This window comes from Phoxinus phoxinus, assembly GCF_949152265.1.
Source record: "Phoxinus phoxinus genome assembly, chromosome: 16".
Taxonomy (NCBI): Eukaryota; Metazoa; Chordata; class Actinopteri; order Cypriniformes; family Leuciscidae; genus Phoxinus; species Phoxinus phoxinus.
This window is the reverse complement of record NC_136891.1, coordinates 29875126-29889267: the sequence shown is the minus strand read 5'-3', so window position 1 is coordinate 29889267 and position 14142 is coordinate 29875126. Positions and strand designations below refer to the sequence as shown.

The 14142-nt window shown below is 36.0% G+C and overlaps 1 protein-coding gene across 2 annotated transcripts in view; it reads left to right on the top strand.

The window, feature by feature from the left end:
* itsn2a (intersectin 2a) overlaps positions 1-12256 on the top strand; it is a 42410-nt gene extending 30154 nt beyond the window's left edge. For both annotated transcript variants that reach the window (XM_079584378.1, XM_079584377.1), the window contains 21 exons: positions 77-198; positions 284-447; positions 1669-1741; positions 1875-2053; positions 2852-2907; positions 3023-3189; positions 3517-3550; positions 3652-3773; positions 4334-4430; positions 4576-4767; positions 6491-6612; positions 6694-6800; positions 7724-7907; positions 8226-8324; positions 8476-8643; positions 8763-8972; positions 9096-9217; positions 9642-9724; positions 9811-9894; positions 10448-10621; positions 10712-12256. In XM_079584378.1, the coding sequence (XP_079440504.1) occupies positions 77-198; positions 284-447; positions 1669-1741; positions 1875-2053; positions 2852-2907; positions 3023-3189; positions 3517-3550; positions 3652-3773; positions 4334-4430; positions 4576-4767; positions 6491-6612; positions 6694-6800; positions 7724-7907; positions 8226-8324; positions 8476-8643; positions 8763-8972; positions 9096-9217; positions 9642-9724; positions 9811-9894; positions 10448-10621; positions 10712-10869 (2717 nt within the window). In that variant the 3' untranslated portion in view covers positions 10870-12256. The remainder of the gene's footprint in view (positions 1-76; positions 199-283; positions 448-1668; positions 1742-1874; positions 2054-2851; positions 2908-3022; positions 3190-3516; positions 3551-3651; positions 3774-4333; positions 4431-4575; positions 4768-6490; positions 6613-6693; positions 6801-7723; positions 7908-8225; positions 8325-8475; positions 8644-8762; positions 8973-9095; positions 9218-9641; positions 9725-9810; positions 9895-10447; positions 10622-10711) is intronic.
* The last annotated feature ends 1886 nt before the right edge of the window (positions 12257-14142 follow it).

The window sequence follows — 14142 nt, the reverse complement described above, 5'->3', positions numbered from 1 at the left end:
ACAGGTGTTGCCTTTACTGAATAGTTTTGAGATGTGTGTTATCTGTTTCTAAGGTGATTATGTGTGTCTTTTGCAGTTTTGCTGCCAGTAGTGACCACTGAAGACACATGCACTCCCCTCACCACCTACAGAGCTCTCTACCCCTTCACAGCACGCAACTCTGACGAGCTCACACTGGATGCAGACTGTCTGATCCAGGTACAAGTCAATAAACATTCACTCATGCAGCTGTAAATGTACTTATTCAAGTACGCATATAATTTGGCTTCCTGTGGATCCACAGGTAGATGAATCAACAGTTAGGGAGACCGGCTGGCTGTATGGGAGTTACCGTGGTAACAGTGGCTGGTTTCCAGAGAGTTATGCTGAGAGATGCAGTAAAGAGAGTCAGATTGAACTGACTGCACCAGTTACACACTCCACAGCGCCCTCTACCAACTACCCTGGGTATGGCACTAAAACTGCTCTATTACTTACCAGGCTGTGCAATTTAGCCTAAAAACTCCACTTTTCAACCTTTTTAGTAGTATATCAATATAAATATATATATATTGATGCACAAATAAAACAATAAACAGCAAAAAAATTTATTAAAACGTTTTCACTAATGCATAAAAAAGTCACATAGAACTACAGTAGCGGGACCATCTGGATATTGCTCTGTCAGGGCAGTAGATGTGATTTTGCGTGACAATGCGGGACACGAGTGGTCACGAGAGATAAATTTACTACTATTATACTGTGTAAATATTGATTTACATCAGTTGGAAAGCCTATTTTCCATCACATTGGATGATAACATTTTAAATCGCCAATAAGCTTTGTTAATGTTGACTGGCTCTGTGACTGTTACTTAATTTGCCCAAGTTCGAGTGATACAATGTATTTCACTCTACAGGACCTACAGTATTCAGTCTGCTAAATATGATGACCTGAATAGCAGGTCAGTAGGTAAAAATTACATTTTATATTAAAATAAAAATCCTTAAATAATTTTTAAAAAATCCCTTTCTACGAATGCGTTTGTTTGCTTATCTTCCCGCTCTAGATATAACATGACGGCTGTTTAAATGGATTTTTAAACGGCAATCATTTTTTTTTAAATGTGTAGCACACGTATATATATTTAAATAAATGTGTGTGCTTACTCACGAGGGTTGAAAGACAAAGAAGGATTGTAAAACTAGTCTAATCACCTTTAGGAAACTTAATAGCCAAATAAAAAGGGTGATTTTACTTGCAAAATCACAATATTCGCAGTTTTTTATATAATGACAAAAAAATCAACACTATACTGTGAATATTCGATTTATCAGCCAGCCCTATGACTAACACACATACTGTTTTGATGAGCTTCACATTTATAAGCTGCCAATATGTGGTGTTTTGTTATGTGTCAGACATTCAGGAAGAAAAATCTGATGCAGTTGTTTAGTCTTCTATTATTAATCAATTATTGTGAAAGACCTCTCCGTCAGAGGAGGGGAAGATTCAGCAACATTCGGTAGGTGTGACATCCTTGACCGCTGTTGAGTTGGTGGGACATGATCTGAACAGACTTAGTTTTTTATTTATTTTGACATTTAAATTTGTTGTGTTATTAGTCTTTCAAAAAATTATTTCATCCATATATTTTAGATAAATAAATGATTGCCAAATCTTTCCTAGAATTCCTCGGGTGGACATAGAAGGACCAACACCAACACACACACCAATGTCTACAAACACACAGCACTCACAGGTTGGCATGTGTGAACATACACACACACACACCCCATCTATCTCACATACAACATTGTTTATTTGATCATTGTGAGAAACATTACTCTGATCATTGCCATTTGTTCGAGTGTGTGTGTGTGTTTGTGCTATAGGCTGTCGCTCTGTGTGAGTGGAGCGCTAAGACTGACAGTCACCTGGGCTTCACTAAAGAGGACATCATCACGGTTCTAGAGAAGCAGGAGAACTGGTGGTACGGAGAGCTCAACGAGAGCCGGGGCTGGTTCCCTTGCTCATATGTCTCCATGGTTACCACCAATAACACACAGACCGAGTAAGGGATGAGATACCTCTTTCTTTACCTCACAAACATGCAATAATTGCATTAAATAATAATTGAAGTATTTATTTGAAGAGAGCTGATTATTTTATTTTTATATTTTATGTCAAATCAGCATAAAACGGAAATTGTTATTTTTTCTTCCGTATTTTGACATATCTGAGTGAAACAGCTTCTCGAACAAGAAAGAATGTAGGGCGGGACTTGTTTTTGTCCATCGGGAATGGATCGTTTAATCTTTGTGTTTTGCTATTGCTGTGATGAGTTGTGAGTGACAGGTTGCCGGTCACTCACATGTAGTAAACACGCCAGTAAACACACCATCTGAGAAGAGAAGAAATGTAGTTGCAAATGGGAGGGGAAGTTATTTTGATTAAAGATTATGAGGGCACATGAATAATAATAATAATAATAATAATAATAAAAGATGTGCACAGATAAATCAGTTATAATAAGTATTACAATATTCCAATTTTGATTTTATGTTTACTTTAATATTTTGTTAAACAGCATTCAACCCATTTGATATAATTATAATGTAGTAGGTCAGACTTTTATTGCTCCAGACAGCTAAAAAAAATTTCCCCACATATACTCTGTTTCTTCTACCAAAAGATGGCAGCTAGATTTGTAGTACTATGTGTGTAAGTTATTATCTTAATTTTTTTAATGTTATCAGTCATTTTGGAATAAATGTATTGCATTTATTAATAACCAACAGTATTTAGTATACAGTAGTCGCAATTTGATGGCAAGCTAAATCTTTTATGTTCTTTTTCTTCTCTCTTCTAGGCCATTATACTCTACTGTGGACGAGATGGACGGTTCAGATTCTGGTTTGCTTGAGGGTGAGGAGTTTTCATAGAACCACCTCTGGTCATTCAGATGGGATATTATGACATGAAATTGAATTGTCATTTCAGAGGGTTTTGTCATGCTTTGTATTTGATTTCACCTTCATAGAGTATGTGGCTCTGTACACCTACGAGAGCCCGGAGTCAGGTGACCTGACGTTCTGTGCGGAGGACGCTGTTCTGGTAACAGAGAGGGAAGGAGAGTGGTGGAGAGGGTGCATCGGGGACCAGTCTGGCCTCTTCCCTTCCAACTACGTTAAACCCAAAGAGTCTGATGTATGCATATTCAGATAATTGTATATATATATATATATATATTTTTTTTAAAAAAATGTATTCATATTTACCATATGAATATTAATTATTTATTAATTTACAGACACCATATACGGATCATTTATTTAATACAAAAATTGTTCATTTTATTTATGTATTTGATATGCATTTTATTTATGTATTGATACTTTGATACTAATTTGAGTACTACAGTCTTTTGGAGAGAAACGTTTTAAAATATGTAGCTGTTGTAAATGAAGCATTCATAGATATTTAAATTGGTATGTATTGTCATAATGATGTACTCACTGTATTATTATTTTTTAGACTGCCAATCCTGAAGTTCCCGGTAAAAAGCCAGGTGGGATTTGAGAGAGTAGTACCATAACATAGAAACACAAATCAAGGCTGGCTGTTTTACATTTGAAACATGAATAAATTGTGCTCTTTATTGGTCCTCAGAGATTGCTCAGGTGACCATGGCCAATGCTGCCACAACACCAGAGCAATTGAGTCTGACACCTGGTCAGCTGATCGTGGTGCTGCATAAGAACTCAAACAGCTGGTGGCTGGGAGAACTACAGGTTAGTATATTTACATAAGCAGACTTCACCTTACCAAAGGACATCATTTGCTTATACTGCAACATAGTGTTCTTTCTTACTTTATTGTATTTATGTAGCACAATTTAATACAACCATAGTTGCCCAATGTGCTGTACAGAGATAATACAATGTAATACCAAAGTACAAAGACAATACAATATAAAAACAACCACAGAGAAATATATCTCAACACCCAGAAGTGTATAGTTATACAGTACATACAGTATATACTTGTACAGTTATATACTGACTACTACTCTAAGGCTAAAAATAATACATATTTATAAGTATTATAATATTAAATATTGTGAAATATTATTACGGTTTAAAATAATGGTTTTCTATTTGAATATCGTTTAAAATATAATTTATTTATATGATGGAAAGCTGAATTTTCAGTTATTATTCCAGTCTTCAGTGTCACATGATCCTTCAGAAATCATTCTAATATGCTGAATTATTATCAATGTTGGAAACAGCTGTGCTGCTTAATATCACCAGCTTTTAAAAACAGACTAAAAACATGTTTCTGTTTGTAGGCACGGGGTAAGAAGCGTAAAAAGGGCTGGTTCCACTCTTCTAATGTCAGATTACTGGAGGCAAACAGCGGCAAAATAACTCCTGCACCTCAACCATGTGAGACACACACACACACACGTCATCATGCTCTTTCATTCACGAGCTTTTGTATGTGGTGTTGTTGTGTGTGTTGTTTTCCCTCCTCTGTCCCATTCTGCTACATCCATCCATTCTCTCTGTCTCTCTCCCCTTCCCCCTGTAGTGTGTCAGGTTATTGCAATGTATGACTACAAAGCAGCCAGTAAGGATGAGATGAGCTTCCAAAAAGGTCAGCTGATCTCCGTACTCAACAAGGACAACCCTGACTGGTGGAAAGGAGAGGTCGCAGGGGTCATGGGGCTGTTTCCAACTAACTATGTGAAGATGACCACAGAATGTGATCCCAGCCAGCAATGTGAGTACTATGAGAGTTACTTTATCCGTTCCTGTTTCCACATCAGAGTTCAGAGATGTTCATTTAGGAAAAGGGTAGAGCAAATATGAAATTAATTGAATTTGAAATAACCTTTTAAAAAGACTGTTAGTGAGACAATGTTCACGCACACAAACATATTTACCCAAATATGTTCTTTAAATTTGATTACAGAAAAGGAAAGTAAGAGAGATTTGTCCATAGCCTTCCTTTCTTTCTTTCTTTCTTTCTTTCTTTCTTTCTTTCTTTCTTTCTTTCTTTCTTTCTTTCTTTCTTTCTTTCTTTCTTTCTTTCTTTCTTTCTTTCTTTCGTTTTTATCAACATGTTCTAATATATACTTTCCATTCATCCCTTCATTATTCATTCTCTCATCTGCCCTTATCTCCTTTCTTCCTCCTTTTTTCCACGCCTCATCTGTGTTTTATTGTAGGACGATAGCTCTGGCCCTTCCTTCCTCTTCCTCCTCTCTTTTCTGGGCCAATCAGAACACTGCTCTGGTCCAGGAAGCAGCCTCAAGCACGCCTTCAGGATTTAACAGTTCCCCTTCAACTATTTCTGTTTAAACTTTACTTAAATGGCAAACGAACACATCAGTTTACTGTCTTTAGGAGTAAACTTTACCTCTGTTTAGTTGGGAAATGTTAGATATCACTCGCTTCTTTTCTCTGTTTCTTTTAAGAAGTGACAAATTAATGGGGCCGTATCTTGAGCATATATTTTCCTTGATATTTTTTAAATAAAAGTTCTCTGTACTATGTAAAAAAAATTTTTTGTTGTACATTTCACAACTCTAAATTTCCTTCCCAGTCATCATTTACATGGTCATTTACAGAAAACTAAGCTGCAAGAATGGCTCATTATGAAATCCTTGGATTTTTGACATAGTTAAAACCTGAAAACATTAAACTAGTAGTACCTATACCCACATTTGCCTATTCAGCGTTCAGTAACTTGATCTGCCCAGTCCTGGTGAGGTAATAAGAGGATGTAGGGAATAGGGATAGATATTACTATTCTTAACTGTAAAAAAAAATAAAAACGTTTGATTTTTTATGCATTTTTACTTAGGTCCTTGGTCTTTTTTTATTTTAATTATCAAGTTTTTTCATTATTATTTTCATTTTATTTTATTAAATATTTGAACTCTACTGAGCCCAATATCAAATGTGTATTCCAGTATGCCAGAGAACTATTTCTTGTACGAATATCTGAAAATGGTGTTTGGCACCAACTAAAACAGCATGTTTGGGTACAAGAACCTTGACTAACATTGACCGACCCCAGTGACTTGGCCCCAGTGACCGACCATTTTAGTCAAAAGTGTCTTTCACACAAGCAAGTACTGTTCATCAGCACAATCATATATTTGTAGATCACAGGATTGTTAGTCTGCCTTTGCGTGTTTAATTAAGTAGTTAAAGGAACTGATGACCAGCAACATGTGTTGCCCTCACACTTGACCAGCTATGCAGCCAGCTAACAGTCATGAGTCATGACCTTAGACCATTAGACTCACTCTGAATGTCATACTGTAACCTTTGCTCTGAATGCATTTTTGTATGGAAAGTATTCACAATTATATGAAGCAGAATTTCACAAATAAAGTTTTCAATTGTGACATGCAGTGATGTGGTCGCTGATGAATGCGTGTGCTTGCACGTGTGTGTGTGTGTGTGTGTTTGTTTGTTTGTGTGCGTGTGTATAGGGTGTGCTGATCTGCTCAGTTTAGACTCTATGTGCACTGAGGAGAGAAAGAGACAAGGCTACATCCATGAGCTAATTCAAACGGAGGAGTCCTACCTGGAGGACCTGGAACTGGCAGGGGAGGTAAACCGTCATTTCAAGTCAACATGTATGACATATCTATGCTATGTAATTATTATTTCGTGTGTGTGTGTGGATATTTAGGTGTTCTATAAGCCAATGGCAGAATCAGGGCGGCTGACGGAGGCTGAGATGAGCCTGATCTTTGTGAACTGGCGGGAACTGATCATGTGCAGCACCAAACTCCTGAAGTGAGTCAACGGTGACCGCTAGAGGCCGTTTGTGAAAATGCAAGTGCATGTGGTGGATGGTTTGTTTTTTGTGTAGTCCAATATTAATTCATTTTCCAGTTCTTTATGTTTACAGTACATGGTTAAAGGCTTTGTAGGAAACCATTTATCTTACACTTGGGACTATCAAATAGCAAATTTGAGAAATTAAATATTTAAAAAAATGTGTTCAGGTTAGGTCAATGAAGTCATTGCAATTAATATCAATGAATGTAAGTGATGGAACCTTTTTTTAAATTCTTCAATACTTGCATGATTGGTTTATTTTATTTATGCCAGTAATTTATTGTATTCCTTGTTTTCAGACATCTAGTCAATACTACAATGATGTATTCATTTATCTAATTTAAAATAAATTGTAATTAAAACATTTTATAAAAAATAAAAAAACTCACAGTTTATATATTTTAAGACTTAAACATTTTATATTAAAAAGTTACAACAGAGTAAAATTATACAATAGCAATTATTACATTAAAATATCTACAATAGAGTAAAAATAACATTAAAAATAACTACAACAGAGTAAAAATTACATTAAAAAGAACTATATTAGAGTCAAAAATGACATTACAAATAACTAAAATTGAGTTAAATTATTATATTAAAAATAACTAGTAACATAACAGTAAAAATTACATTGAAAATAACTACAATAAAGTAAGAATACATGGAAAAATAACCACAATAGAGTAAAAAATCATTACATTTAAAATAACTACAACAATACAATTGACTGCACCTTTAAAAAAAGCGGAGAGGTCACTAAAATGGTACACTAATAGACAATTTCGTATTTCAAGTACATTTTGATTCCTAGGAAAACAAACCATAAAACAAAACAATGTACTGTATAATATACAGAATACGCGTATGTGTTTCAGAGCTTTGCGTGTCCGTAAGAAGATGGCTGGAGAGAGGATGCCGGTGCAGGTGGTGGGTGATATCCTGTCCTCAGAGCTCTCTCACATGCAGGCCTACATCCGCTTCTGCAGCTGCCAGCTCAACGCCGCAGCCCTTCTGCAACAGAAAACAGACAAGTCACCTGACTTCAAACTCTTCCTGAAGGTACATGGAGTTCTAATAACACATGTAGTGTTAGCACTGGTCTATATGTAACAGTGAATAATATTAAAGTGCCAATATTAATACATTTTGGTGGACACTTCTGCACAATAAACAATTTTGGTCTAGTGTTGGGTCGCTGCTTGATCAGTGTCCTGAAGCAAAACCAGTTGTGTTGTCCATTTTCCACAGTAGTCCACAAGATGGCGCTGTATATACTACTCTCTCGTGGGCTAGTGTGACTTCACTGTGGCAGCGATAAGACATTAATTAGGCTCTTATCCTTCTCTTCCTTCTGTGCGTTTTCACTCTTCTTTGTAGAAAATTGCCAGTAATTACCGTTGTAAAGGAATGCCACTGTCCAGCTTCCTCTTGAAACCCATGCAGAGGATCACACGCTACCCGCTGCTGATCAAGAACGTACGAGAAGCTGTCCTCAACTGTGGAAACTTTTACAGAATGATAAGAACAGAATAGAACGATAAGAGAAATAATAGCATAATACACTTTAATTCTGCATTATTTGTATGACTTTTATTTAAGCCATTGTGTCTGAAATGCGCTTGTGTAGATCCTGGAGAACACCCCTCCAGCTGACGCAGATCACACACACCTGCAGGCGGCTCTCGAGCAGGCCGAGGAGTTGTGCTCGCAGGTCAACGAGGGCGTGAGGGAGAAAGAAAACTCTGACCGGCTGGAATGGATCCAGAATCATGTGCTGTGTGATGGACTCATTGAGGTGAAGGAGAGCTGCCGTTGACCTTTTTGTGCTACATGATGACCTCAAAGTGTAAAACAACAGCTTTTATTACGTGTTATGGTATTTATGAAAATGTTTTTGTTATATTCTTGTTTTAGCACCTCGTTTTTAACTCTCTGACGAACTGCCTGGGTCCTCGAAAACTGCTGCACAGCGGCAAACTACACAAGACCAAGAGCAGCAAAGAACTCTGGGCATTCCTGTTTAATGACTTCCTGCTCCTCACGTACACCTCCAAACAGTTCTCATCTGGACCAGACAAACTCTTCAATCCCAACTCAAATGCACAATACAAGATGTATAAAACGGTAAAGCAACACGATTGGTTAGATGTCCCTCACTACTTGTCTTAGCTGTATTAGATTGTTTTGTGTTAAACACTAGTAATATTTGTAAAATGTCTTTTTCTAAGATTATCTTTCTTATTCTAGCCAGTGTTTCTGAATGAGGTCTTGGTCAAAATGCCCTCTGACCCTTCTAGCGACGATCCAGTTTTTCACATCTCGCACATTGACCGCGTGTACACACTCAAGACTGACACCATTAATGAGAGGTACACACTTTCAAACTAAAATGCATAGAGAAATGCCTAAAGGCCCGTTCGCACCAAGAATGGTAACTATATCATTTGTGGATGCTAATATAGTTATCGTTAATGTTGATTATTATAAGCTTGCACTGCAGTTGCATGTCCTCAAACTCTTTAAAGCAGGATGGATTCTGATTGGCTGTCAATGTTTTTTATCATTCATCAGCTGGAAAAAAATCATTCTGAAAAGTGATTCCAATGATATTGTTCCTCTGTATTGTTATCGTTATAGATGCGGTGTAGACTTCCCTACTCTCATAGAATTTAACGATTATTAAAACTTTCGTTATGAAGTATGAAGCAAAAATACTAATTTATTACAGTAAGTGTCTTTTGTTGTGCAGTATATAAATTACTAACGTTATTGATCACTTTTATTTTAAATCAGAACAACATGGGTTCAGAAGATCAAATCAGCTTCTGACCTCTTCATAGAGACTGAGAAGCTCAAAAGAGAGAAGGCGTACCAAGGTTGGGATTCAATGATGGCTATTAAGAGTCAAAGTCAATGTGATTGAATGCAGGATTACTGATAAAAGTCTGTGCACGTTGTTTAGCTCGCTCGCAGAAGAACAGTGGAATCGGGAGACTGTTAGTAACGGTCCTGGAGGCGACAGAGCTAAAGCCCTGCAAACCCAACGGTTCGAATGAACACACACACACACACACACACACACACACACACACACACACACAGTTAAGTCCGTATATATTTGGACACAGGCTCAATTTTTATAACTTTGTATGCCACCAGAATCAAATTAAAATGAAGCAATCAAGATGAATTAGAAGTGTAGAGTTTCAGCTTTATTTCAATTGGTTGGGAATAAAAAGACAAGTAAAACGTTTAGGAATTGCAATCATTTTTAATACACAGCCCCTCTGCTTAATTGATGAATAAACAATGAAGGAATAGCCCACACCTGTCCACGAAACAGCTTTTGAGTCAGTTGCCCAAATATTTTTGGTCCCTTAAACCCTTCCTCCAATTTGGATGTAAATAAGAGAAATAAATAAAAAAAGCTGAGTGTGACTTTAAGCCCATATTCAGCTTTTTGTACTTGTACTTTTGTTTTGCTCTTCTAGTAAATTAATCTAGTTTTAAGAATGTTTAGATATTAATACTGGGGATGAAGACAAAAATACTAAGTAGGAAATTATTTTTGCAGTGTGTGATGTGTTGTGTGCTTATAGGGAAGAGTAACCCATACTGTGAGCTGACAATGGGCGCTCAGTGCTACACGTCCCGCCATCAGCCCGACACGCTCAACCCCAAATGGAACTTCAACTGCCACTTCTTCATCAAAGACCTGTATCAGGACGTCCTCTGCCTCACTATCTTTGAGAGGGACCAGTTTTCTCCTGACGGTGGGATTCTACACGGCAACACACATACAAAATACACACACACACACACACAAAAAACTATATTTTCAACTGATTGTGATTTCAATACAGATTTTCTAGGGCGTACTGAAGTTCCTGTAGCAACAATAAAGAAGGATCAAGATGGGAAAGGCCCATTGGATCGGCGTCTGCTGCTTCATGAAGTTCCAACTGGAGAGGTCAAAGTGCGGCTTGACTTGCAGCTCTATGAGCAAACACCACACATGTGAACGCCACATCTGCTTTAGTAGCACTACAACATTAAACAGATCACTTAAAACTAAGTTTGTTAATTAGTGTTCATATTTAAAATGGAACACTCCTGAAATGGAAAAGGTGAACCACTTAACGGATGTTTACATGCTGAAAAATAGAGGCTGGTAGTGTCATATTTACTCTCACGCTTAAGGATGATGTATGATGGGGAATACTGGGTAATAATGTGATGATTTGGTTGGGATATGAACTGGTTTGTATTTAGAATTTTTTTAATTGTATTTATAATCAGAACATAATCTGTGAGACCACAGTTGACTTTGATTAGATGTTCTTTCTGGCCTTTCATTCTTTAAAAGCCAAAGATTGCTATCCCAGCTAACAAAATGTTTTGCTAATGTTCCCTTTAAGTTATGGAAATGTTTTTCTAAATGTTCTCTGGACGTTCAAAGCATCTAGTTCTTTGTTTTAAAGTTTTTCTTCCCCTCGGTCATGCAATCGTTTTGGAAACATTTCATTTGATCATTCTGCAAACATTTTGGGAACATTACTTTTGAATGTAAGTAGTAACATTAAAAAAAAATATCCAACTATAGCATTTCAGACCAAAACGTATAAACAATGCTTAAAAAACATTTTTGTGCTAATGTTTAGAGAACCTTATTAAAGACTAGCTAGCTTTGAATAAATGTTACTGAAAGAATATTTGTTCATAACTTTGAGAGAACCTTTTCAAGAACATTAGCCAAAGTTCTGAGAAAGTTCCCAGTTAGCTTGGATATGGAGTGAAATACACTGCTCTGCTTTACCAGTGACTGGCAGCCTTTAATTGATTTTATTTTACTTCACTGCTTTTAATCCGAACACCATGTACTGCAGCTTCCTATAGAGATTAAAAAAGAGGTCTCTGCTTGTTCAACTGAAATTGCTTGCACTCAGGAAATGCCCAACATTAATTCAGTAATTTGTAGAATCCATGAAGCCAAGCACACGTGTGCTACCCCGGAGGTTCCCGAACTTATTCCTGAACCTTTAATTTTATTATTAAATACTGAAACACTGTTTTAAAAACTATTATCTGAACATGTGTGATGGAACACAAATTATTATTTGAATTCTTAATTGTATAAATTTAGGAAAGCTTTATTTATAAATGCTTTAAGAATGTATAATATGGTTCTTATGGTTTTACATTGATTATGCCTAACTGAACAACAGCATTCAGTTTTATGAGCGGACTGGATCTGGATGTTGTACATTTGGGTTGATGCTGGCTGTCGAAAGATTGTGTGTACTATTTGTTTAATGCATAATTGTATAAACATCTATAGGAATCAATTGCTGTATTGGTTTGGGTACAATTATTCATATACACCAAAAATAAAAACCCAGAATTTCTCTAAATATATTTATTGAAAAAAGTTGTTTTCATAGAATCTCAAAAGATTTTGCAGACTGGAGGTTTACTATACAGTGCTGCTTGAAAGTTTGTGAACCCCTTGCAGAAAATGAATAATTTCAACAAAATAAGAGCGATCATACAAAATGCATGTTATATTTTTTTAGTACTGTCCTGAGTAAGATATTTTACTTAAAAGTTGTACCAAAAAAAATAGCTTAATTTATAAAAAATAACCCTGTTCAAAAGTGTATGTAGTGTACTCTTGATTCATAAAACAGTGTGTCACTATGCGAAACGTTTATTTTTTATTTTTTAAACGATGTTTGTTCTTGAGTCACTTTTTTGTCCTGAGCAGTTAAACTGCCCAATGTCCCGAAAAATCTTCAGTTTTTCTGCATCTTTTGCATATTTGAACCCTTTCCAGCAGCAATTATGATAGAAAGTCTTGTGGACTATACAGTGCTATGCATAAGTTTAGACACCCATGCTAAAGTTGACTAAAAAGAGGAATAAAAAAATCATCTTTTGGAAATTTAACTTAATGCCTTAATTAAAAAAAAATAGGAAAAATCCAACCTTTAAGGACACCAATTTTCTTTGTGAATGAATAATGTATCGTAAATAAATAAATGTTCTTCCTTAAAATACAGGGTGCATAAGTTTGGACACCCCTATGTTAAATCCCCATAGAGGCAGGCAGATTTTTATTTTTAAAGGCCAGTTACTTCATGGATCCAGGATACTCTGCATCCTGATAAAGTTCCCTTGGCCTTTGGAATTAAAATATCCCCACATCATCACACACCTTTCACCATACCTGGAGATTGGCATGGAGTACTTTCCATAAGATCATCTCTCAATACAAATCAAACCAGCTGTTAGGCTAACTGAAATAAAACCATGCCAATCTCCAGGTATGGTGAAAGGTGTGTGATGATGTGGGGATATTTTAATTCCAAAGGCCAAGGGAACTTTATCAGGATGCAGAGTATCCTGGATCCATATAGTAACTGGCCTTAAAAAATAAAAATCTGCCTGCCTCTATGGGAATTTAACATAGGGGTGTCCAAACTTATGCACCCTGTATTTTAAGGAAGAACATTTATTTATTTACGATACATTATTCATTCACAAAGAAAATTGGTGTCCTTAAAGGTTGGATTTTTCCTATTTTTTTTAAATTAAGGCATTAAGTTCAATTTCCAAAAGATGATTTTTTATTCCTCTTTTTAGTCAACTTTAGCATGGGTGTCTAAACTTATGCATAGCACTGTATGTAAACATATTTTATGTAAAATATCTTATTCAGGACAGTACTAAATAAAAAATATCAGATTTCATATGACCTCTCTCATTTTGTTAAAATTATTCACATTTTCAGATTCTGCAAGTTCACAAACTTTCAAGCACAGCACTGTATATTCTTAATATATTTTCTTCAGTTTCTTCTGTTAAAGGTAGGGTAGGTCAGAATTGTCTAAAAAAAACTTTTATTCAAATTAGTTTAAACTGTCTTTATATACCAATACATAATTAAAATGCAAGTACTCTGAAATAGAGAGTATAAAAAACTGAGTGACTAGTGTTTTTAATCTTCAATAAACACAGCTCATTAATTCCATTCACTCCCACCTAAAAACGGGTGCGCGACTGCGCGCACGTGGGCAGAGCCAGTAATACAGTAGCTGTGGTAGTCATGGCGACGGAGAGTGACAGTCGCGCAAGCCAATCACTTGTTTCGTCCCGGTAGGAATTAATGAGCTGTTTTTTCAAGATTAAATACACTATAGTCACTCAATTTTTATACTCTCTTTTTCAAAGTACTTACATTTTAATTATGTATTGGTATATAAATACAGTTTAAGCCAATTTGAAAAAAAGTTCT